Genomic DNA, 27,294 nt, shown 5'->3' on the forward strand with positions numbered 1-27,294 from the left:
CTGCAAGAGTGATTCCTTAAATTATAATCAGGTTATTGGTATTTTAATCACATAGTATATAATAACTATAAAAATCTGCTTACCAATAACCTGATTGGACATGCTTACTTCCTCCTCGGTTCATTCAAAATATTTACCGTGATGAAGCATCTGCTGACTACACTTTAGTGCCTGTTGTGATATTGGGGAGTAAAATTATTACAGTAGTGGTCCATCAATGATTTTATAGGAGACTCTGACATGAAAAGTACATCTAATATTAGCTTCGGCTCAAGTAGTTATATCACGCATTATGTTGTGCATTAGGAGAAGTGATATTTTCTCCAAGCACCAGCTTTCTAGATCCAGTATCTATGCAACGTGAAATAACACCGTACCACAAATCAGCCAGGAAACATTGTGTCATATTTCATCATGAGGCCCAAAATGTGGTTGCTTTTGTCAGTGTTGTCTAGGTTCACACTTTTGCATAGTTTCAATAGCTTCAATATGTTCTCTGTCCCTGGCATATTTTATTATATTGTTTGCTTCCATGCCTTTTCACCTGTTAAAAGTATACAGACCTTTATAGTAATAACCATTGGCATTCATAATCTGAAAGATTATGAACTTACACTAATTTGCCATTTACAGAAAATCAGGCGAAAAGTAAGCCAGTGAAGAAAAGCATGAACTTCAAACCTTGATCAGTGTGCCACTCTCCTTCGTAGCTGTACTACTTGGTACATGAATACAAACTTTATATTATGTTCAATCTTTATATGATTAGTTTTACACATTCCATGTATATACAGTTGTGTTTATTTATCACTGTATGACCACAACTGGTAAATATCACTGGCCAATTTATTTTGTTGTTGTTCAAAGTAATGCTGTGGTTGATCGAAGTTACAGATTGTAGTCACAATGCAAAGCCAGAATGCAGGACCAGAAGTAAGTCTGCTTGACTGCAGCTGCTAGAAGGGGGGATTTGTGGGCATCCGTCAGCACTAACTGGAAGTGACAGTGTGCAGAGAGGTCCTAATTACTGTCTCAGTTGACTAATTGTCGTTTCTGAAGAATGTATTCCCACTGAGGTCCCAGGGATTTCATTGAGAGCATTGCTCAAGAAATATAGGCCAGTGCCAACTTCACCATGCTGTGTTCAAAGGCATTGCCACAAGTGGGAAAATGTAAATATATTGAACTCCAAACTGCTGAAGCGAGGCGCAAGTGTTGAGTTGCACTAGCAGGGAAGAATGCTGCGACACTGAAGCCTGGCGTTTAACTACCTTGCATGTGTGGAGAAAGTGTATGCGTTTTTTGGAGGGTCTCGCCAACATTTATAGACATCCTTGGCCACAGTCATCCTGACATAATAGGCTCATGTAGTGTGACCACCTCTGGCTTTCTGAAGCCAATCATGTTAAAATAACTTGCAGCATTGAAAATAATGCAATAGAGATGAACCTTTAGTGTTGGGCAACTGAACTGAATGAATGTCTTCTTTTTTTAGGGTCTTACAATTCAAAGTGCATCAGCTTCTCGTTTCCATGGTTTCTTTCTCTCTGCCAGTGCTATCTTTCCACTAGTCTGTGTGTGTGAGAGAGTGAGTGAGGGAGGGAAGTCAGAAAGAGAGAGAGAATGACAGAAGGCTTTCTGCAGTGGTTATCTCTCCTTTGCATAAAGTCCCCTTTGCATTACCCACTTCATGAATGGTGTTTGAATAAACACACCAGCCAGTTCATATAGAAGCCTCCGTGGGTTACAAGTGAGTGCGTGTGTATAAACTCATCTAATTTGTGGTCTCATTCAAGAACGACACGGTCTGATCATGGATGAAAATAAAAGTACATCTCTCGAATGGCACAGGGGTATTTTTTCTATTACTCACAACAAGCTAAAAGAGTAGGAATCGTTTGAGCATTATAATGAGGCAATTAGCCATTCCCTTCACCCCTTCTCGTCTAACTGGGTTACACAGTCATCTTATCCTGATTGGCTTAGTGGGAAAGGATGAGTTTGTGACTTCTTATTGGTAATCAAGATTTTAATGCTCAAAAGATGTACAAAACATACTGTTGAATCACGTGTAAATTATACTTTTGTTGGACATAAAATTTTATCAAGCGCTCAAAATCATTTGTCACAGCATTACCTTTATTTTGCTGATTCAATTTTGGGTGCATTGAGTGTGTGGGGACCTTATTTCACTTGCAGTGCCTTAGAAATTGGCCTGAGGGCGCTTTAATTTGAAGAGGAAACCAGCTTGTGTGCCTGTCAGTTGATGTCTTCTCCCCGAGCTCAATAAGCATTCCTTTCATGCTGTGTGAGGCTCTGCTGACTTATAAGGAAACCCTGAATTTCTCCATAATTATGCTAATGGTCCAGATGGTAGCATGATGAGTGCCATTCTCTTTGATATTCTCACACTTCAGAGTGCTGGTGTGCAGACCCACGCAACCCAACACAGGTTCAAAGTCAATGTTCACACCACCTACTTGATTCCATGTAATTACTTTGCTTTTCCTGTAGCTGGTACAAGCACCCTCTTCACTGTTAAATACATTTGCTGTTGTTAGAGGGATTTGACAGATCTTATGCAGTACAAAAGAGCTACACTTCAGTGAATCGGGAGTGATGGCGTCACTACTTATTCACACATTTGCTCTTGATAATGAATTCTGCAGTGAAATAAACATGTAGAAGTGTGTAAAGCATCAGAGTAATGTGCTATAGCAACATCTTAGATAGCATCTTACATTAGAATGGATAAACATGCAAAAAAAAAGTCATCACAAAGATACATTTTGAATACTCTGTATGAATAGTGGTGACTTCACTTTGGAGTATTTCTTCACCACACACACACTTCTACACACACAAGCCAGTCATTCACACTTAAACCTCACAATGACTGTGTTCATCCACGCTTGGATTCTGGTGGCACCGATCAAAGAGCTCCTTTCACATCTCTGTAGGGATTAAATGGTCTTCCATCCTTTCAGGGTGGGGGTGCACCGCTGTAGCTTTACTTCCAGCTGATGCACTGGCCTATGAAGAGCAGCACATGGGGGCGGACGCTGATAAGGTGCATCCTTATGGCCAACACATGCAAGAGAGAGAGATGAATATCTTCTTGGATGGCGTTCCATAGAATACAGCCTGTTTTGCACCGACTAATCAGATAGAAATGAGATCGGCTCACGAGATGTGGTGTGTGAGTGCAGTGCAGTACTTTCCCCATGAAAATCAACTAGCAGTTAAGCTATGTCACACACACCTTCACACTGGAGGATGGCTCACACTCACAAACTTCATTCTGTGGCTAGAAAGCTTTTAAGCCTAAGTGGAGTTATTTGCATAGGTTAAATATTCAAACCTTTCAGCAGCTTCTGTCAATATTATGGATATGACTTTCATCCCACTCCTCCCACATTGTTGGAATGAGAGATCGTTCCTCGAAAGCCTGTAAAAGAGCTTTTGAAAGGAAAGTTGTGAATGACAGAACATAATGTAGGCCTACATACTGTAGTGGGTTGTCTGAATTTTTTCATTGATGGATTTTGGCATGAATTTTTACAATGTCTAAGTTTACCATGTCTCTGTTCATGGTGCTGAACAGAGAAAAAAAGACAAAAAAAAAACTAGCATACAACTTGTGTGCTGTAGTTTCAGCCCTAATTTATCTTCTTCCACGTTAATAACAAAATGGTCACGTTTTACTGATGGCATGTAAATCTTTTGGTCATATAGAATAAAGACTTGCTTGGTTTTTCTGAATGAATCTGGCTGTAATTTGGACTAATTTCAAAAGCCTCACGGTGAAGTTGCTGTTGCTTTATACACTTTGTATATACTGATACATCTTCAAATGCAAGCTCGGCGCCAAGTTGTGGGATGACAATACGGAATCTACGGCTTACAAATGTGGTATGAAATTAAGTTCTCCACTCCATCCTTTTTATTATTTCTTCTGTCTCTCCGTCCCTCTATCCTACTCCTCTTTGGTGTTTTTCTGTCTTTTTATCGATATACTATCTCTCTTCTCCTCTCTCACACTCACGCTTTCTCTCTCTGTGGTGCGCGTTCACAATACTAACCTTGGCTTCACGTCAGAGCCTGTGCAGCAGTGCAGTATAATGGGAGCGCAAGCAACTCATAGAGCCTCATAGTAGGCTGCATATCGCTGCTGTATCCTCTGCTTGGCGCTCTCCAGCCCCTCTCTGGTAGCTTACCCACAATCCATGCTCTGGCTCCCCCCTCTTAACTGGATCTGTACCCTTCGACATGGATGTCCCAGCGTCCCTCGACCCCACGGACTGTTGTTTCTTGGCGCAGTAAAGCGGGAGAAAGAGAAAGGGAAGAAATCATGCCGGGACTGCTAATGGATTTAGGCAAAGCGCAAGTGACCATGCCGTGATCTTGCGCATCCAGGGCCGTCGTCACCCTGCCTTGCCCAACAGCCGTAGAAGAATTACGGGGAAATCGAACCCGCGCATCGGGGGGATTATCCACCGTGCATTTTTTAAAAACAACATGAAGATTACCTCCCATCATCTGATGATAACCAGTCTTGTTTTCAGGTCTAACCTTAGGCTGATCCCGCTTCTGCTGCTGTTTCTTGGTTACACTCGCGGGATGCCACACGTTTTAAGATTTGGTAAGAAGCTGTTTGACAACATCTGTGAAAAAGTCAAATGACTTTCTGTTTTCGGTTTGCCACCTTGAAGCGACATTCAGGAAGCAAGATCAGATGTATACAGTTTTGTCCAGCTCTTTTCTGGTTTCATATTAAGTATGTAGAATAAGTTGATCTCCTCTTCATTTTTTTGTTTGTAAGCTCAACGATTTTAACTACAGACTGTCTACATAATAGGGAATCATAGCGTTTCGTTGTGCTTTTAGAGTTTTATCTCAAGTATAATGACATCGAGAATAATTTACGTTTTCAATGAAACTTGGTGTTTTTCTCATAGCAGCTTTGACTGACTGTAGCTGGTGAAATAAATGAATGGGTATGCAACAGTTCGTGCTATGGACAGCAAGCGAAGCTCAAGTAACGTCACTTCAAGACTTGTATTTCCCCACCAGTAGCTATCCTGACGGAGCCCTGGCCTTTGAAATTGCCGACTCCACAGCTTGCCCTCTGCAGTAAATGTTTACATGTAAACATTACCCCTGGAGCGCGGATCGATTGCTGATCTCTGAAAAGATAGAATCAATATGCCTGGTGGTACTTTTCATCTTGAATTCCACTGAAGTGCTGTACAAATGATAATTTTCCGTGGTTTCATATTCTCACTTTTATCACCATTAAAACAGTTCCAGTTTCCAGTGCCGACTGGGATGCCCCAAGCGAGAGTCATCTCACATGGAAGCTTTCTTGACTGTGCCTTGATAGTCTGAAAGTGAAGTCTCATCAATAACTGTTTAGACTATTGTCTGGTGAAGGATGGAAGCATATGATTAATGTTGATTATAGTTGCAGCTAAAGTGCATAATGGTTCATAACTTCGAAATCTTGCCATTACTGCCTGTTTTCACGCGAAGCCGCGAAATAATGACCTCCCATGGCTTCCTCTGCCGCTTAATTAAATCCGTCTCAGGATGGCTGCTTCTGCCACTCTCTGTTGCATTTACAGAAAAACATCTCGGAGTGACGGAGGAGCCCCCCTGACAGCGGATGTCATCAAGTGTTGACAACACATCCTTACAATCCCAATTCTCCCGCGGGTCCTTTTTTTAAAGTCAGGCCGCGTCCATAAGAGCCGCCGCTATGGCAACGGGATCTGCTTGTCTTCCTGTTGCGTTCACACCCCAATGAGCGATTTTTCCAGTCTCACACATTGTCTGATAGTCGCCGGACGTGGTTCTAGTCATTCTTTGTTAACGGCAAAGTCACTGTATGACAGCTGAAATCCCAAGCCGGCAAATAATGATTATCCTGAATACAACATGGAACAACGTTGGCTGTTTTGCGAATTTATACTTAAAGAAAAAATACCATGGCCACCTCTAGATTTATATGCACATTAGTAGTCATTTTAAAAAGGACAAGACGATGTAATTTGTCCTTTTTTTGTCAGTGCCCAGTTATATCAAATATGTCGCCTCTGCTTAGCCCTCACAATGGATCGTTGGGGCATCTGGCATTAGTTGAAAGATAGACATGACCATACGAGATAAGACATGATTCATGTCACAGATCTTTTGCTCCGAGGTAAAGCTGTCTGTCTCTGTCTGTGGTTCTGATCAAGCTAAATTAGCCGCCGAGCCGCTTGTTCAGGACCGCGGACAGTGACACGCAGGCTTGGCAGCACCACTGCCTGTTGCTGAACAATGAGGTATCTCTTTTTTTTTGTAACCCAATAAAATATGTTATTTAAAGACTTTTATCTTAACATTCTTTGGCATAATTGTATCCCTCAGTAAATTAGAATCCACTTCACATAGCTGTGTTGAAAGATGGCGTGTGGGTCACTGGAGAAGAGCTTTGTGGGTCTAAGCATGCCAGGTTAGGCTGTCTGTGATTGCTGGTCCATGGGCTAAGTTTCCAAACGTGAAAGACATTTTGAAGTAGATGTTTGTGAGAGCGTGTTTTGATTGAAAACATAATAAATGTACATGTCGGAGTGTAAATGCATGTGCTGAAATGGACAGAGAGGAGAAATACAAAAATACATTGGGTGACACAAGCCCATTGGTCCTTTTCCAGAGCATTTCTTGCTCTGCAGGATATCCTTACTCAGCACATAATCCCAGCTGCTCCTGCAGGAGGCTGACTAAATGAGGAGGTCAGCTCCCTTGGGTCTGTCTGTTCCTTCCTTGCCCCACACTCCCTTCTGCCCAGATAGGTGGCACACATTGTACAGCCACTGTTCTCCTGTCAGGCTGAGACCTTTACACAGTCACACATATTGTAACACCACAGCATAGTCAGTCTTTTGTATTCACAGCATCAAGCTCACCACGAAGAGCGACAAGTGTCAGGAAAAAAATATAAACAGGTGTTCGGGCCACCAGCTGTAGGCAAATATGTTAAGCAAATTCCTACATGGATTTTAATTATCATATTCAGTGTTCCTCTTTTTATGAATCTTTCATGTGAATCATTACTTACTTAGATGCTTAAATGTAACAAAACACATCTTGAGAGTAGGTTCTCCTCATAACCAGCTCACATCTGCCTCTTTATAGCACGGCAACACTTTGTGGTGCTGCTAAGGGTCTCAGGGATCCAGCATAAAATGGTGTGTTCCACTTCCACCTTCACGGTGACTGTAAACATAATTTAAAATGTAGCCAATTAGTGGCACAAACAACTGAACTGATGTTGACTGTCAAGCTTGACTGTGGTTCACATTCTTTTTTCACAATCTTTCTAAATACAGTGGTATTCCTAGATGCTGTAGATTTGAAGTCTTCTCAGTTGTCATGCGCTGCATGTCAAATTTCAGAGAAAAGGAGAAAACAGGCTTGTTTTGAAGAATTGGGTCCCTACTAATTGGTTGACAATTTTTTTTTTATCTCTTCATTGGAAATTACATTAACATGCATGTGCATGATCTTATTCATCTACCACCATAACAAACTTTCTGTTAAAAAAAACAACATCTGCACAAAATTACATCTGCTATAAGATAACTGAGTTGTACTCATAGGTGCAGATCTTACACATAAAATGAAGAAATTCATGCAAAGAAAAATCGATAATGGAACTTTTTCACTTTTCTAAAATTCTGCAGTCTCTAGTTGGTCTGTGCCTGGGAGGTTGAGTGATAACGTTATCACTACCATCTGCAAACAGCATTGGCAGATGCAGTGCGTCCCTGGGCTGTCAGCTGCTGCCGAAAGCATTGTTGACTCAGAGTTGCTCACTCTGTTTGTTTTTTTCTTGGTCATGTTTTATTTTTCCCAGTATAGACATGTGTGTGGAAAAATGTCAGCAAAAACACAACTTTATTTTTGATTCATGTAAATATATCAATAACTCCTTGCATGACACCAGGGATGTATATTAATATAGGTCCTTTATTGTATTGCTTTATTCCTTAAATTTCATACTGTGGTAAAAATTACAAGGATGGTGAGAACAAGCAAAGGCATTAGGAACACATTCTAGAGGAGTTAGTAGTTAATTGACTTTATTTGCTTTCGCTCTCTTCCTCAGCCTGAATTATCTTGAGTTCAGTTTAGGATTGCAGGAATTATGGGTAACACCCTGTGCCAACATGTTCACAGCAAACACATTTAAATACATACAAAGCTGCTTAAAATATTCATGTGTCACTTGGCCTTGCTGTAGCTTATAGAAATGTGAAAGTATCTCTGCTGGCAAATGATTTTCATGGTTTAAAAATACCCACTGTGGGTTTCAAGAACAAAGAGGAGATCTGCCTTACATTAGCATGCAGCACCACGGATAGGCTTGAAGCAGGGAACTATCTAGATGGATTTCTAAAACATGTTTACAGTCCTGACTCTTTGAAGGTCTTGCTGTCATGCTTCAGTTACAAAAAGCTCAATGTTGATTAATTCAGGGTGCAGATTTCTTGCCATTTTGAAATGGCAAATATCTGTGAGGTATGAAATTAGTTTTCTTGCTGTGCTCAAAATTAACTAAATGTTTTCAGATTTACCAGCAACATTTGAAAAGATTATTTACATAGAAGATGGTTTTAGCTGATTGACCTTGTTTGCACCATAAACTCTTCTAGCATGACTGCCCTCTTTCAACATTTTTTTTGTGATAGAATACATCTGAGACCTGTGCTCTTCCTTGGTGTATACATGAATTCTGTATTGGCTTTTATCATTCACAGCCTTTCACTCATTGTCATCATCACTCATGAATTTGCCTGCAAAGGTTAGGGGTTATATGTGTAACTGTTCTGTAAAACTGGCCCTCGAGAGAAGCCCCGCAGCATGTCTTGCTGCCTGGTTGTCTGGTTCTTTGCTGACTGAAGGTCAGAGTGCTCACACAGATTTTTTTCTTTCCTTTTTTTTTCTTTTCTTTTTTTTTTGCATATTTTAATCAACGTAGAGCTGTCCTTCGTTCTGTCGCTCCAAGTGAGATGGCAGCAAATTTGATGTCACAGAGAGGTGTGAGAAAGCAACACTGTTTCTTAGAGACGAAAAGAGAAAGGGAGTTCGTGTAAAGTGTGAGTGAGAAGAAAAACAGTGAGTGTTGAGGCCAGCAGATACAAAGTAAAGATAGATTAGTTTGCCTCAGAGCAGTCCACTCTCAGCCCACTCTCAGTTGTGGTCTTTTATTACTGTTTTTTGATTGCTTCTGTGTGGAGAGACAGAGAGTAGAGTATGCTGTGGAAATGCAGTGGGAGGCCAGGAGTCATGCACTGCATCTCTGAATAAATGTCAGCAGAATCGTATTAGCAAGCTGAAAATTTGCCTGCAACTACAGACACGCATGAAATAGCTTTTACAGGAGAGAAACACGTTGCTAACACAAACGTCCTTGTAGTTCCCTTGAAGAGCTAAACCCCAAATCTGTTTTTATTAACCTTTATTAGTGGTCTGTCTCAGCCTCCAGTAGACTGTAAAATGGTGAGAATCAATAAAAATCAATATGTTGGCATTACTAAGAGTAATAATAAAATAAAAAAGAAAGAAACTGGGAATTGGCAGTAAAGCAAATTGGCAATGCCAAATCCCAGATGCCCACTTCTTTGTGTATCACAGGTTACCATCTGCGAGAATGCAAACATATAAACAAACAAACAAACAAAAGGAGAAAAAAGACAAATGTGTACTAGAAGCAGGCTTTGTAGGATTGTACCTATAATGCATTTCACTGTGAATGAATGACAAATGTGAGCAGCCGCAAGCTGCAACGACTTAAGTAGAACTACACAGTTTCTTAGTTAATTTAGTCTCAATTGTTGTGGCTTTGTTTCAAAAGGTGTGAAAAGGCGTGTTTTGTCTTGCTGGAAAAAAAATGCATGCTTTGCGTCATATGTGAACATGTGAGACTTTTAACTTCATATGAGCTCAACTGTGGTAATTAACTGTGAGGTGATTGCCTAATAGAGAGAAACAAAGCTGGTTTGTCAGTTGTTTGTAATGGAAGCTGGTGATAGCACTAATTGGTGCAGGAGTAAATGTTTACTATGTATTTGCTCTGAGATTAATATATGAAAGGTGGTCACAGACTGCCTTTTGCTCCTTGTGTGTCTTTCTAAATAGCTCAATTTTAAATACGCATGTCATCCTTTTACATATATTTAGTATATACAATTTTTAAGGGTGTCCTAATGCTCCCTGTAGGTTGAAACAATCAGATTTGCTATCTAAGCCCACAATCAAAGTAAACGAATCTGAAGGCACATGCACCTTAAATGAAATCATTGATGTCCAAACTGCATGGAATTCTGAGGTCAATCGATTACAGAAAGCCCTCCGGCTGTGTTGGCTATGATGTGAGGCCCCGATCAGGTTAGATTGTGGTGGAAGAAATGGAACAACGGGCTGAAGAAGTGAGGGCAGAATTCAGGTTCCCATTGACAGTACAGCCTGTCAGATGTGTGAACATTTCTCTGTGTGAACCAAGGACACAGAGAGAAATAGGCTCTGCGGGGGGTCATATTGAGGCAGGCTGACTTAAAATCATGTTCTTTGAATCAGCATGACACTCTTTTGTCCTCAATGCACCAGGGCTACACAGAATGTCTCCCCCTGCAATATCAAAAATCAGTCTTTTCTTTCTTATTCTTCAAGGACTTGTAAGTGTTTTTTAATAGCTTTATTTTTAAAAGAATTTAGTGAATGGAAAAGTTAGATAAAAAATAAGTAGGGGAAAAAAGCAGGTGCATTTATGTCTAATTTAGGCAATTAATTAACTGCTAAGAGAGGCTTGGGAAACAATTTGACAAAACCTTTATTCCATTTATTGTGGCTGCAGGCTTTGGTAGTGTTCCCCGTTTGTTTGATATGACCCACCAATAAGCCCCTTAACCCTTCACACAAAGCATTATTGTGGACTGCAATAGACTTGAATTGATTTTCCCATCTTACACAATCTGTTGTAAGAGTTTGAGGAGACATAATAAAGCCAATTGCCTCCATTTCCCTTACAAAGCTTCTTGTCATCTATACCCACAGAAGGCCATTGCTTTTTCAACATGACAAAAGACTCAAAATTTGCTACCCGACAGGGTGTGACGAAATGTGAAAAATGGTGAAATATAGCAGACATCACATCAGAGGAGAAATTAAAACAAGGCTCTCAATTTTCCATCAATTTCATCTCTATTGTCTCTTGTCTTTTTATTCTCAATAGATAATTTCTTGTTTATTGAGAACAAAGTGAGCACACATATTTCAGGGACTTCATTGTTTAGTCTGTTTTTTCATTCCTATGCCTCCGGCTATTTTCCATTCCAAAAGTCAGTGTGCAGGTCTCTTTCATTTTTTTCTCTCTGTTTCTCTGTTATTGCTTGTGTGTTTGTCAAACAAGTAAGAAAAACTGACACACCTTTGCAGCAAAGTGTACCTGCAGCTCTGATCATCAGCTAGCTTCTGTACAACATGGGAGGCTGATGAAGCCAAACCAAAAGCTGACATTTTCCTGCCCTGCGGCAGAGTGAGAGAGGAGGGGTGCAGGTGTCCGTTCAGGTCTAATGGGCCATCCATTCAGTCCTTTAATTGAGTGTCTTTTATCTGCCTCCAGTGACCTCTTTTATTCTCAATTTCTCCCTTTCCATTTAATTCGCTCACCCATTTTTTTCTTCATCCTACCGTTCTTCCTCTTCCTCCTTCCATCCTTCCCTCTCCAGTTCAAACTCTTCTTGCTTTAGTTGTCGGACACCCATACGCCCACTCCCACTTTCAACATAATGGCTCATCACAAGTTGTTTCAGAAATCCCTATGATGGAAAGCAAGGAGACAGTCTGACGGCAAGGTGCACTTTCAGCATCAAACTGATATCCAGAAAATAGTTTTTTTTGTCCATTTTACCCTTTTTTTTTACCCATTTCTTTCCATCTGTCCTTCACTGTCCTTTGGCTCCATTTGGCTCTCAGCTTGTTTCCCTCGTCCTTCCTTTACTTTGTTCTCCCTTTTACGACTAAGCCTCACTTCTCCCTGTCCTCTGGTTTCATGTGTCCTTGTGCATAATGGCACAAATCCACATTTGGCAGACATATTGCAGACTTTTTTTTTTTAAAATGCCTTCTAAGTTTAATCCTAAAAATACTTTTGTAGTCTTATTTTCACTGGGCTTTACAATCTTGCTGAATGACACTGCACCGAAGCTTTCACATGAAACTTACTTACATTTTTTACATGTAGGACCTTTTTGCACAACACTGATTTGTTTCCAACCTTAAAACCAATCCTGATTTGTCACCTTTAATGTGTCCATTCTAATGTTAGAAATGGCGAAGTGAGTTTAAACTTGTGTATGAAAATATATCTAATTTAGTTTTTAGTTAAAATTTAGCATATTTAAGTCAGGGTTTTTCAGCTTGTATGCCATACATGTATGAAAATAATGATTATCTTATGTGTAACAATATATGTATGAAGATTAAAGATTATTATAATCAGATTTTAAAAGGCCTGTAATTTTCTCCCATCTTCTTTGCCCTGTGAAAGCTCTGCTTTGAGAATTAAAGAGCTGCCTCCTGAATTAATTCTTGACCTTTGGCTTTGAATAGAGATAACATCTGCCCCTCTACAAGAAAGAAAGTCTAATTTTACAGGCTTTTTGTTCCAAATTACAATGGGAAGAGTGTAATACAGGGCCATTTTAATGTGCAGGAGAACTGTGAGAATTAAAAAGAGAGCAACGAAGGGAGCAAAGAGGACGATAGAGCCTCGTTTAATTTGCTGTGACCTAATTGCAACATTATAATTTCAGCTTTTTTTCAGCTCCATGCCAAGATCTGTTACACATTATAAATGCTGAGGTTGTAATTTAAGTTTAGCCTATTATCCTGTGTTAAAAGAGCGATTTCATGCTTCAAATGTAAACATTACAAACAGTGCAATAGGAAGATGAAAGTCTAAACACCATCAATTTTGGTAAACATGTTGAGAGACTGTCGGAAATCCCCATGCTTAATTTTGAGAGAGTTTTATTTAAGCTTCCAGGATTACTGTTAGTCAAGTTCTTATCCATATTTGTTTTGTTGAGCAATGGCGCTTGAGGGCTGGAGCATCCTGATGCTTGATACAGTCCGTCTTGCCTCATATTTCTCATCTGCGATCACATTAATGTCAGTTTTATCACAATGGGGAAAGTGATTATAAACCAGTGATGCACATGCATCGTCACAGTATTCTCTAGGCTGGACTCTCTCAGCCTGCAGTGGATAATTAGCATCGTTCACATGTGCTTGGGCTTGATTAAAGCTCAGTTTACAGTGAGCTGTGCTGTGAGGTCGCCATCTGTCACCTGCAGAGGCCACCGTGAGATGTATTCTTGCCTGAGAGAGTGAGAGAGCTTGTGTTCTTTTATGTGTGTTTTGATAAAGGAGTGAAAACGATGGGACACAGACAGAGAAATGGCCGAGACGGTTGAGGCATGAACCAATAGGAAGCATTCTATTAAATAAGCATTCCTGCTCTCTCCCTATGGGCTATATATTAGAACCAATTCATATATTTTCTGTGCTGGCAAAAAAAATCTTCAGACTGCAGTTTTTAAATTTGTTTTATTTACTTGAACTATATCTCCTTGCACCTGCAGTTTTGGGAATACTCATGTTTATAGCGTATATGGAAGTCAGGTGGAAGCTATGAAAGCTCTATGGCTCATAAAACCACACTGTATGGAAGCCAGTGTATTATTCTTAATAAATGCCTGATGCATTGAGCCTTTTTTATTTCCCAAAAATATAATGTCTTTATGCCACAGCAGCAATATAAAGTTCATCAAACTTTAATGGCACATTAACAAATCATTGTGCCAACCGGGATTTGCCGTAATACAGTTTTTTCCCCCTGAGTTTACAAAATTGACTGTTTGTATAAGTTTTGTTTCCATAGCGATATCCTGAAGGTTTTATGTTAAATCATGAAATATTTGGGTAGCTGGGAAGGGTCCATTAAAAAATAATCTGTCATTTGTCTGACACCAAGGTTTCTAAAGTGCCCAATAGAAAAACAACAGAAATACAATTGAAAACTATTCAACTGGAAAGAGTGGAAAATGTATTGAGACTAGCAGTACTTTAGGGATGATATCCTTTTAAACAGGTTCAGTGTAATGTGGTTTGATTCGATTCAATGTGGTCTTATACAATTCGAACACCTGTGTAATAGAGACATTTATTTTCCATTGTAAAGATCATTCTGATAAAATAATTATTTGAAGGATGTCTTGAAAGTTTTGAAAAGATTTGCATCAACACAATTACTTTTGCAGGATCAATACTCAAGGTCTTGAGTGTTTGTCAGCATTCATTTAAAGCATGTACTCACAATATAACACCTTTTCAAATTCTTTTTGCAAAACAAGTCCTTGAAAATCTCATTATCACCAGAAAATATTTTCATATTTTTTTTTATTTGTTTTAATTTGATTATGAACAGTCATACACAGTATTTTAAATCTCTGAAAAAAAGAGATTATTACCAAATTTTGATAGATTTTTCGCATTAACACATAATCGTGTGCAATCTTCATCCTAATACTTTTGATATTGAAAACCAAAATGTTTTCAAAAGGACATGGCAAACCTGAAACAACATAGTATTCATATTCCACAGTTAAAAGCTAAGTATTATTCATCCATTCAATGAATTAACATAAAACAAACACTTGTAATGTTGAAGAGGGTACAGAAATGAGGTTAATGATTTTGGTCATGATAATTAGTACTGGCTGATGCATTATGTTAAAAGCATTGCAACATTCAATGTAGAAAATAAAAATAAAAAGTAATGGGACAATCATGGGTTCAAGTTCCATCTATTTCATTCTGACACATGTGGAAAAGGTAAAGAGGTTGGTGTAAATTAAGCACGTTACTATCTAAAATGTGTTATTAGATGAGATGTTCTCAGAAGTTGCATCTGGTGTTTGATAACACTTGTACTTACTATAGAACTAACCTCTAAAATCATGTCTCAATTCACTTCTACTCAACATAACAAGACTGTAAACATAGCTGCACAAATATAAAAGAATAAAAACATGTTTTTAAGTTCCAAAGTTCCAAAATGAGAAAATGAGAAAATGTATAACCCTAACCCAAATTGTTATTAACCATATAGCGACTTATAACAACTACTGGCTCCAACTTCATAAAATGAACACATATGGCAGCCGGTTAGATTTGATGGTGTTAAGCATGTCAATGTAAGTGACACACACTGTATTCATCTTTAGGTAGCAAGCAATGTTGGTGGGCACAACTGTTGTCTTCACAACTAGATCTTTATGAGGCATCTGGGGTGTTTAAACGGTGTGCTGACTCTACTTCCTGGTGTACACCAGCTTAGTGATGGTACTGACCCACTCTTATATTTACTCTGACATCGATTGACACTCGAATCTGCCAGCTTTAAATGTGGAACTGGGCCATTGAACAGTTGCGAGTAGGTTTGATTCCATCAAGGGATCTTCATACCAATGCAATTTTCTCTGAACTATTAAAGTAAGAAATATTGTATGCTGATTTGAGTCAGTTAAATGTTGGTTAGTTTTTCTGTGTATTTCTCTTGAGTTGTGTTCATTGGGAGCATCACTAAAAAAAGTTTTCCATCTTTGTGGAAAAGAGCTTGTAGATTTTGAATCCACGGCTAACTTAAATGGCTAACATTGAGTTAAACTGATGTAATGCAAGTTTAAACTCAAACTAGACAAATTCAACTTTATTAGTATTTATTTGATTGTAAATGGCATTTATAAAAAAATAAATAAAAAAAAACATGACCTGACCTGACCTGTCTTGAATGGCATGCCCCAAGCTTACACAGGACTCTATTATTAAATACAAGCTGAAATAATGAGTCAATTAATCTTTTTCAAATATTAAAAAAATTTCCACAGACACTAATAAAATATTCTCACTTCTCATTTTTCACCATTTTCTGAATCACAAACCACCATATTAATCCATGCAGCAACAATATAACCAGCAGTTTAGCAGATAATGAAATGACCATTTGCAGCTGCTCTAAATAGAATTATATGTTCTGCACTATTGAGCGCTGATTTTCAGGTCGGGAACTATTTTGTATATGTGCCAATTTGGGAAAAAGCTTTTCATTGAGTGTGTTTGTGTGCATGTGACTGACACTGAAAACTGTGATTTTCTCTCACTGTGTTTGTCCAAGCAGCTACTTCAGCGCAGCACTGTTTTCTTCCTTATTATGCTCAAACATGTAGGTGTGTCTACTCTGCAGATGCAGGACAGATAGATGTTGTGCAAAAACCAGCAAAATAGTGCATGTTTGAAAATAATCCAATAATTCCCAGAGGAACAATAGTTTGTGTGGTGTATTATCAACCAAAACAATTTAACTAAAAATTAATAGAAAATAAACAGGCAGCTAGATAATGAATTCCTTCCTAAAGGAGTTTGCTCTCCTGGCACGTAGAGTCATTTTAAAAGGTTGTTTCAATGGGAAATATCATCTTATCTCTAGAGCAGGCACATTTTTCTTTAAAGTCTGTGTGTTTTCATCTGTATGCGTCAAAAGTGTGTGCACTCAGTGCTCATACATCTTGATTTCACAGTTGTTGGTATTTCTTTTCAGTTGCATTTGCTGTTCGAGAGCAGTGGAGAGCTTGGAAACCACCAGCAGACTGAAGTCATTTAGGAATTCAGTAATTCAAGGCCTGTGGAAGTGTACTCACAGTTTGGCACAATTAGTACCAAAAAGGGGTCCCTGCTTGACAAATTAGCACACAAAATGTCAGCTGGTAGTTTAGCACATCCACAATGAGCCCTTGCAAATTAGCACATATTTTGAGGAGGGAGCTGGCACATTATTATGAATTGAGAGAGTCTGGCAAATTAGCACATCTGTTGCCAGTGCTTAGAAAGAATATATGTTATATGATCACTGGTTTTCCACTTGGAGCTGGTTCAGGAACAACAAACGTGGCACACATTTCTAAGTGAGGATTGTGTATGTCCTCATTAAAAGAGATTGATGAGATTGATCTTGTGGCAGTGGACAAGCTAATTATTACTCTGAGTGCAGCTGAACTCAGGTATCATTGAATGCTGCAGGCGTGAGCTTTAAATTCTTGCATCAGTCACGTTTCCCTGGACTCAGTTGTTTCTTACCCGACAGGTTTGTTTAGTCTCAATCTTTGCAGTGCACTGTTTGTGTGTGTTCACACTTGCATGGTCAAGTGTGTGAGTCAGCCTGAGGCTTAGCGTCCAGCAGTGGCAGGTGACTGTCCACTCCAGTGTCAAGAGGCTTTAGGGTGACAGGATTGATTTTGTTCTAGAGGAATCTCCAACAAAAAGCCAGCCAAGTTGTACTCTAATCATGCCATGTTTATTTTCCACACTGATCAATTAGAGGTATAGATTTATTGACAAACTCACAGGTTTTATTTACTTTTGATTATGCTTGAACTTCTCTATTTCCTGCATGATATTAATTTCCAACAACACTAAGTTGACTTTAGAAAAAAAAACAGCTCCTCACCTAAGACAAGTTTCGACCGTTATTTCATAAACACTTCAAACATTTTATTTTGAATTTATGTTCTGAAATTCACAACTGTTTTTTTTCAGTTATAGCTTCTTTTTAAGTGACATTATTTCAATTAATTGGCATATCATGCAATATAACATCTGTTATAGACCATTCTATTCAAATAATGCAGTTTTTTTTACTCCATAACCTTTACTCTTGGCATTTAATTCCATTCCATCAGATTATGGTTAGTTCAGAAATACCAGTGAAACTGAATAATGGTAATACTTTTTATGAATAATTCCTGATTAAATCTGAGAAAAGCAGCTAAGCAGCACTAACTAGTAATGACTAATTTATTAATTTTGAATTAATACTTAATTATTAGTTACTATTTTTGTAAAATTCTAACCCTTCTCACGCACTATGTTCATCATTATTTGATAACCACTTACCTACTTAATAACAAACCAGAATAAGCATAAAATTAGCAACTAATGATTAAGTAATGAATTATGGGTGGCAGACAAGCAGTTAGTATTTTGTGTCAGCAGCTGGTTCAAAGTTAATAAGGAACGACCTATTAATAAACTAATTGTTTTTCATTTGTCACAGATATCTATGAACCAATCACTTTCTAGTAAATCATCAAGTCTCTATCATTCAGTGTTTAATATTTATCAAGTCATTTTCTATTTGTGTCTCATATGGTCCTCAGTAATTACTCATGTTTCTATATTAAAATTTAAAGCATTACTCTCAGGTTCACAAGACACAACCAAGAATGTATTAGGCATCTAACCTAGAAAAAAACAACCTCCATTAACCATGTTTACTGTTTTCCTTATCTTGCGCCAACAAAAAACAATATCTTACATGATGCTCTGGGTGGAGGCGAGTGAAGATGTACCCATTAAACAATGTATCACCTCAGCTCCAAAAAATATAGAAACAGCAAGTCGCTCTGCCCTGGCAAGTAGACTTGAATAGAGGGCACCTCAAATAACAAGTAGAAATGGATGACAAAGAAATCCATACATTGCAGTGATCCAGACAGCTTGTAAGATCATTTTTGCTGCTCTTATTGGGGCTGTTTGTGTGATACAATAGCCCGGGTGAGTGTCCTGCATCGTTGATGTATCCCATACTCTGGTCAGATATCTGAGGATCTTCAGGTAGAGAGAACTGTCCCCTGTGCAGCATAGGAAGGTCACTCTACCACTCTACCAACAGGGGCTTCAAATTAATGACTAGGGGCGGCAACTCTCTGTAGGCCTTCATGCATCATGTCCCATTCACCGCCAAACATGTCAGGGAGCACTCCCACCGGGAATTTCAGTGATATTTATGGAGTCTTTCCATCACTTTTGCCTCATGCCTATTGGCTCCAAGCACTGATCCTCACTGGCTGAAAGATGGAGACAGAAACAGGCCATGGGGTTGGCATGTGGTGGGTGGTTGGAGGTCTTAAAGCCTAACTGAGGGCCTGCATATGCATACCTGGGCCACTTGCCTTTGTGACATGGTTTCTCGCCGGTTGCCATGGCAGCTACCCTACAGCCCACCGCCATCCTGCAGCTGCACCCGTTAGTCACAGAGGCAAGTCATTCATATTGTCACATCTCCCTTCCTCCACCAATCAGTTGCTAACATTCCAAAACTGACAGTGCCTCATAGCCATCGCATAGATGAGTCACTATGGCAACATATCTGACTCGCATCTCCCATTGTACGGAGAATCCTTGAGTAGAAAGAGCCATCTGTATTTCCATTCATAGGTTTGTACGTAACCGTTAAGAAGCTATACTCCCTGTTTGTATTCACAGTGCTCTGAAGTCACAAAAGATAACCTTTGCTTTAATTTTTACTCAGAATAGAAAAACATTTTTTAATGAACATGAATTTCAAGGTTAGTTTATAACTATTGTGTGTGGCAAACACATGGTGAAAAATGTCTTTTACAGGAATTCATTTTAAATTACCTTTGTTCAAAATGAATCCAGTGACAAAATTAATGCATTATGTTCAATACAAAATATGTTTCATTAAGCATGAGGAAATGTTAAAGGGGTGTAAAATAAACTAAGATTATCTTCCATGGCATTTTCATTTTAACTTCCTTCTCATTTTCTCTCTCTCTGTCTTCCATACACACAACCATCTACATATACACACACACACTGAGACCCTCAGATCAGCTGGCCTGTTTTCTCGTCAGGGTGATTATCCAGCTCATAACTCACTCAGAGCTTTCATTTGCACCATAATTCACACTAGTCCCAATGACGGCGACTCTATAATTCACACACAGACACACACACACACACACTTGCTGATTATCTCAGCTGTAACTCACTCACCTGCAATCAGACAGACCACAAAAGCAAGCAAGAGGTGGATGGATAGAAGGATGATCGAGGGAGTGTTATAAGACTTTAATCAAGCTAAATATGCAAGAGACCCTACAGGAGTGAAAGTCTTTTATTTTTTCCTTCAAGGTGCGTGAAGTCCACTCGGGGAAAAATGTCAGATTCATGTCACTGCAATCAATACCTGTGGTCGACAAGTTAATCAGAGATTCATGTAAATTGTTGCAATCCAAGGATTTTTTTTTCTTTTTTGGTTGTGCTATGTAATTTCATGGTTAACCTATCCACGGACATATCTACCTACTGTGCTCTAAACAGAGTTGGATTTCTTTAAAACCACCACTTCCAAGCCATACATTGTGTCAAAGAAATATAACGAGCAGAAATTAATACCTCTATGCTCAGCTTCACATAGATTGAATAGACATTAAAGCTCAGTCTGCTCCCTCAGAGTGATAGTATAGTAATTATCTGTTAGGTCAGACAAGCATTATTTCTGTCATTTTTAATGATGATTCTCTGGTATTCGTCCTTTTGAAGATTAATGTGCCATTTCAGTAAAATTAAATGTCAAAAATAGCAACGTGTCCATATCACATTGCTGCATAAAAAGAGGACTAACGCAAGAAAAACTCATTATTATTATTAGAGCTCTTTCAGTTACATAGTAAACCACAAACATGTACTTTAGTGCTGTTAAAAGTGTGCCCATATATTTTCTGCTACATTGCATCCTCTTTCACTTTGGGCTCAGTTGGACTACATATAAATAATACCATAAAATAGAGTAAAAGACCCCAATATATAGCTGCACTTTGGTGACAGTGATAAATCTTGCTTCCCTGGGTTAATGACATCTTCTTTGCCCTCCTGCACTCATTTTCTATCATTCCCTGCCATGGCCAGATGCTATTTATAGCTATTCTGTCTATAGTAATATAACAGCTCTCCCTCTCGCTTTCTTGACTCTTTTAAAAATGTGCCACTCTCTGTGTCTTTTTCTATCTCAATCTTACTTCTTATTTCTCTCACTCCCTGTAATTGAATCAATAAACAGGCTTTAAACTTTTTCAGTTTGGATTTCGTCAATCCGTCTCTCTGCCCTCTGAGAGGACGGGAGCCGTGGATGGACTCCTGAACTCCAGTCTCAATCCCAAGAGTATTTCTGAGAGCTGCTCTCATAGACCCTTTCATCTTTTCCCCCCTCATACATTCTCTTTTAAGTTTGATTTCAGTAAACCTTTCTTTAGATTTGGTCCACTTCCAAAGGTGTTTTTTCTTTTGTTTTATTCAGTTCATTTTCATAGGTAGACATAATTTATTCTGCAGCTGTTTCAGTTGTTGTCCATATAAGATGGTTTCACCCCATCTTAATGATGGATATGTGAAGACACTGTCATCATTTGTGGTTACCCAGTTCAATACTGGAGTTACATGTGCCCTGTGTGGCCAGCTTGCACAAAAGATTGACTTAACAACAGCATATTTTGTTGATGTTCCCAAACACATTAAAACCAGTCCGTGTAGATTTGATTGTAACTGTAACATAACCACATATGTTTCAATTTTCGTGTTTGCTTAATGAAGACAAGTAAATTAGGTTTGGCATAATCTTGAAATGTGTGCCCAAACACTGCCTTCCTTTGTTTGGGATTCTGAACCATGTTGATGGAACATCTGGGGCTTTAATCATATTTGTTCAGCCCCCAAAAAATTGACAAGTCTGAAGGAAATTCTTTCAAGTTGACAGCATATTACTTCACAGCAGCAGTTACTTTGTCTGAAGGTGAAACTGTGCATATTTTTTTTATTTTGTATAGTGCCGGTTGTTTGTGGGTATTGTAAGGTTTTATTTTTCTCTATCCAAAACAGAGATTTTACCAGACATAAACGGCATTGTACCGCCATCAGGATGATCTCCCATTACATATCAGCATGAAGAAACATTATGTAGAGTTGATTTGCTTTCAGTAATTGTGACTGAAATGTCCAAATGGCATCTTTATTTCTGATTTGACTGACCTTTCCTTTACTATCTGCTTTTCTGTTCTTGCTCCTCTTTATAAGTCATTTAAAGTACGAATTGTGAATTGTCTACCGTCCACCTTTGAGGCTTAATTTCTGTTTCTCCTGCTCTCTTGTCTGGCTTTATTTACTCGCCTCTCATTTGAGAACCATAGAAATCAATGGGACAAAATGAAAGAATGAACCTTTCTGTTAAGGCTTAGCGAGGGAATTAAAGAAGGGCAACCGCCCCTGAACTCACCTCTCGATGAAACTAATTGCCTATAATTACACTGACTACTGCCACTGCATGTGAATCAAGTGAGATCCAAATGTCTTATCTGCACTAGAAATCTGTTTCATGTCAGCGTGAAACCAATCTATGTACAGCAATACACAATAGCTTCAATAATATGAATTTAAGAGATGCAAATGATTTCACTGCTTCAGCTGTAATTGCCTGCATCATATTGATCATTAACCTGAATGAGGCTTGTTTTAAGAAATCTATTGCAATTACAGTTGTCTGAAGTGAGCTTAGTGAGCTTCAATGTAGCTTATTACCATCTTTTTTCTTCACCCTCAGGAGGAATCTTCGAATCCATCGAGAGTGGCCCCTCTGGAGCAGAGGAACTAGCCTTTAAATTTGCCTTGAACACAATCAACAGGAACCGCACATTGCTCCCCAACACCACACTGACCTATGACATCCAGAGAATAAATATCTTTGACAGCTTTGAGGCCTCCCGGAAAGGTGAGTGAGGAGAGATCCTTCACTGTAATATGTTATTCATCACATTTCTTAGAGATAGTCTTTTACAGGGAGTCATTTGGAGAATCACTGTGGTGCTTGCTCCCTTATCCAAGTGTATAATATTTGCACTCCTTGGCATTGTGACCAAAAAGAATTTTCTCCCTTATTACATGAACATTTTGCTACAGACTTGATTGAATAAATCTGTTGTGGTTGGCCTTGATTTATAGATGTCTGAACTCTCAGTTAAACTGCTAACCAGAGTGATAACAAAATGACACATTTCCAAACATGGAATGGCATAAAAATTGGCAGAAGTTTTGAATAAGTTAGAAAAATGAATTTGTGTGTTTCCAGACTTAAGGCTTTGACGTTTTTCTGAAAAACTCAAAGCGTCCCACTGAAGCCTATTATTTCTCTGCCTCTGACAAAATTAGAAGTATGAAATAGAAACAGTTTGAGTAAACCTTAAGCCTTTAGTGGAAATTATGTACTTTCCCTGACCTTTATCAATACCTTATGAATCTTGAAAATGTTCCACCAGGCAAGAAAGATAAAGCATGCATACTGTATGTTACATCAGGTCTAAAGTGGGTACACCATCAGTAGGAACGTGTGAATAATACAGAGGCCTTGCCAATCAAGCACAAGAGTGGACACATTCAAAATTGCTCCCAAGCATTGAAAATAATTAAATACATTTTAAATTAACTATATAGGGGTTTCGTAATTGTAATTACCTGCTGACAATGAAATATTATCAAGCATCAGTTCTGGAAGGTTATTTTTATTTCGGGTGATTCTGCGAGCACAGAAAACACTAAACATGGTCAAACTGAAAAACCCAATAGTAATGATAAAAAGAACCCTGATACAATGCTTTTTGTGCTTACTCCCTTGCCAGCATGTGACCAGCTTTCCCTTGGAGTGGCGGCCATTTTTGGCCCCTCACACAGCTCTTCAGCTAATGCAGTCCAGTCCATCTGCAATGCTTTGGGAGTGCCCCACATTCAGACCAAGTGGAAGCATCAAGTGTCAGACAACAGGGACTCCTACTATGTCAGCCTCTACCCTGACTTTTCCTCCCTCAGTAGAGCCATCCTTGACCTGGTGCACTTCTTCAAGTGGAGAACAGTCACTGTGGTCTATGACGACAGCACAGGTACAGGTACAGCTGGTGTCTGTCTTCATTCTCCACTGGTGCGTCTGTTTTTTATGATAATAAATGTGACATCTTTTTAAAACCTGCAACATTTATACCATAAAATTGCCAGAAAAAAAGAGGTACCAGGTGAGCTACAAAACATGGCACTTCTTCTCAGAGTTCACCAAGCGCTTTGTAACCTGTCAAGTTAATTCAGAAATCAATAGCTTACTGTTCTGCCTCAGTCCTCCAGGTGCTGCCCATGTCAGTCTTCCAGGAGAATGAGCAACAGCATAGAAAAAAAGGAAACCACATTACCCAGAATGACCCAGTGTCTCTGCAGATTAATGCAAAACAGAACTGTATGTGGGGGCTGACAACAGCCATTAATAACACACAGAGACACTTGATCTCTGAGGGCTGCTATGCGTCTGTGAGCCGTTTTGCCCATCCTGTAACTTTGTGGAGTAGCTCATAACATGTATTTTAAAAGGCAGATCGTATTTTTAGCAGAAATACAGTGATGTCATTATGTGATAAAGTGAAATCACTCCAGAGAAGCTGACAGTATTCAAATGCTTATCCACAATTTATGAGCTACTTGGCATGATGCGGTTGATAACTAAATGTATGTAAATTACAGATTATACAAATATATTCACATTTTAGACTGGTACCATAATAAATTCACTTCCTTTTCTACTCACCTGCTATTGTCCTATAATTGTCATCATAAACTATGGCTCTGGATATATATAAAACCCTTTTCTATTTTTTTCATCGGTGTGTCTTGAAACTATTACTTTTCCTGCTTTTTCTGTTCCCCACGTATATCTACTTACTTGTCTGTGACATGAATTTCAGTAAACAGCCATTCCTGCAGCATTCTTGCACCCATATGTTGACCTCAGATTATATCCCAATGGCTCAACCCACTTGCCACATTATTCTGACTCATCTCCTTGACCTCTCTTCACTTACTCCCTTGGAGCTCAGTACGTTAACACCCTCGATCTCCCTCAAACCATCCCAGAGAGATGCCAGGAGATGACCTCTCGCCTCTCTCTCTCTGTCAAGGCCTCCTCTGTGGAGCCTTTCAGTTGTAAGACACCTGACGCCCTGAAATGTGTGACAGCTGCATTGCTGTGTTGCTTCCCCCCTCAGCTTCCACACAGTCTCAGGCTGTAATCACACAGCTTCATGCTCCAGGGCCCCGCACTGCTGATTGGAGCCTATCTGACGGCTGGCAGGAAAAACTATCGGAGGGGATAAAATATTCACACACAGCCGTTAGAAGATCCAGAGGGAAAGTCTGAAGGCATTAGCCAGAGCTCACAAACATCCACGCTGACAGTGTTTCCCAAACGTTGAGCTCCCTTGACAGATTTTTTTTCTTGCTTAACACCTCCCAAAGTGTCAGTAGGAACAAAAACAGGGAAAAGCAGACATGCCCCAGAGTAGGGATCTATTGGGATTACCTGAGGACAGTTCTCAGTGGTCTAGTATTCCTCCCTACTGTGGTTCTTTTCACAACAAGACCTGCATGTATCTATTTCACACCAATTTTTCTATAGGCCTCAGGGAGGCCCAGCCCCACTCACAGTAAGACCATTAAACTGCTCACACAGCACTTCGTTTCAAAATGAAAAAAATAGGCTGAGTTATCTTAAAGTGGTTCCAAAAAAAAAAAAAAAAACTCTCTCTCTTCAGTTCCCTCTCAAACTATCCTCTCTGCTCCATCCATTTTTATACCCATGACAAGTAATCATCTCTCCTATCAATCCAGCCCCTTTCATCCCTGGACTCTGAAGTTCTTTACTGAGGGAGAAACTCATTGTAATCTCATCACAGTATCTCCCGGAGAGCTTTCTACCTGAGCGTGTGGTCGAGAAATGAAAGGTGAAGATTGTAGCTCAATATGCGACGGCGGCGTCAGGCTCCCTCGGGGAAAGTACAAGCTGGGCAAACAGAGCCTCTCTCATCAGAACACATCTGAAGTGTGTGTGAGAGAGGCAGAGGAGGCAGGATTGACCACGGCTTTCCATCAAGATAAAATTGAACCAATTCGGTACTCCTGTATGGTCTTGTGGAACACAAGAGCAAATCAACATTTTTGAAGCTTCTGTCAGATTGGAAGTTAATGTAGGTGGGTGCAGATTGAGGTTCTTTCTATTTTGTGCTTTTGGTATAAAAGAGTGCAATGTTCTGGCATGGTGTAACACTCTCTTGATAGGTCTGAAGCAGTCTGTTTGCTTGCCAGGCTTGAGTAGGAGGATCAATAGACAGTGGATTAGAAAAGCATGCATATGAGCCTTTCTCTGCTGAGAAAACCTGATTCCAGTTGGTTTTCATGGCACCTTTAGAATCAGAGATACTTTAAAATGGCAACAGATCAAACACACTATGTTGCTGCATCTTTAAAATTCTTCTTTCATGCTATATGCACCCTCTTTGTCCACAGGTCTCATTCGACTGCAGGAGCTGATCAAGGCACCGTCACGATACAACATTCGTTTGAAGATCCGACAGCTGCCCACAGAGACCAAGGACGCCAAGCCACTTCTGAAGGAGATGAAGAAGGCAAAGGAGTTTCACGTCATCTTTGATTGTGGACATGAGATGGCTGCCTGGATCCTGAAACAGGTGAGGCCACCTTAATAAGCCAAAATCGTATGTCAGGCTCACTGCAGCAATTAACCAAAGTACTTTTCACGAATCCTCAAATAGATAATGAGTAATAATGGAAAATATTGGCATTTAATAATAAACACTTTAAGGTCTTATTCTATTCACCTTACAATTCAATGTGAAGACATTTTAAAAGAAATTACATTAATGGAACATTTCTCAGTGAAATGAGAAATGTTATAATTTTTTTCTGGATTTAATTGAAAATGTTACCTACAGTCTCAAAATTTACATAATTTCCCCTCTTAGACCTAGCTCTCAGTCCATAGGCTCATTGTTCATTCATTATGTATAAGTACTAAAACAATAAGCTTGTGTGTGCTCCCTTTATTACTCTTTCTCTTGTTAAGCACTGAAGCAAGTGATTTGGATACCTCCTTTCTGTTCTGTATATCTTTAATCTCTTTGTAGAATATTAGATCTTGACTACTGACCAATCTTAATGGATGCTCTCCATTGCTCAATAAAGTTTTTCTAATTAGAAAGTGTAACTCTGCTCACAGGCATGTTAAGTTAATTTAACAGAAGTACATTATTCATGAGAAATGTGGGTGTTCTTTTACTGAACTCAAGTCTCCTGAGAAGAATGTTTTAATGTTGGAAATCTCTAAAAGCTTTATCTCCACGGGACACAAAGCAACAATGATTATTTATTATAATGAATAGTGAGTTTGTTTTTTGTCTTGTCGCGTTCATCCAAGAACCAATACAGACTTGCAAGACAGCACAG

General features: G+C 39.1%; 1 protein-coding gene across 1 annotated transcript in view; it reads left to right on the forward strand.

The window, feature by feature from the left end:
* Window positions 1–4,126: 4,126 nt before the first annotated feature.
* The window catches only part of LOC140267252 (glutamate receptor ionotropic, kainate 2-like), a 66,424-nt gene continuing 43,256 nt past the window's right edge, over window positions 4,127–27,294 (forward strand). The window contains exons 1-4 of the mRNA XM_072362468.1: window positions 4,127–4,642; window positions 22,565–22,732; window positions 23,637–23,894; window positions 26,338–26,519. Of these exons, the coding sequence (XP_072218569.1) occupies window positions 4,519–4,642; window positions 22,565–22,732; window positions 23,637–23,894; window positions 26,338–26,519 (732 nt within the window). The 5' untranslated portion in view covers window positions 4,127–4,518. The remainder of the gene's footprint in view (window positions 4,643–22,564; window positions 22,733–23,636; window positions 23,895–26,337; window positions 26,520–27,294) is intronic.

The sequence above is a fragment of the Leuresthes tenuis genome, unplaced genomic scaffold, assembly GCF_036924035.1.
Source record: "Leuresthes tenuis unplaced genomic scaffold, fLeuTen1.0.hap1 SCAF_13, whole genome shotgun sequence".
Taxonomy (NCBI): Eukaryota; Metazoa; Chordata; class Actinopteri; order Atheriniformes; family Atherinopsidae; genus Leuresthes; species Leuresthes tenuis.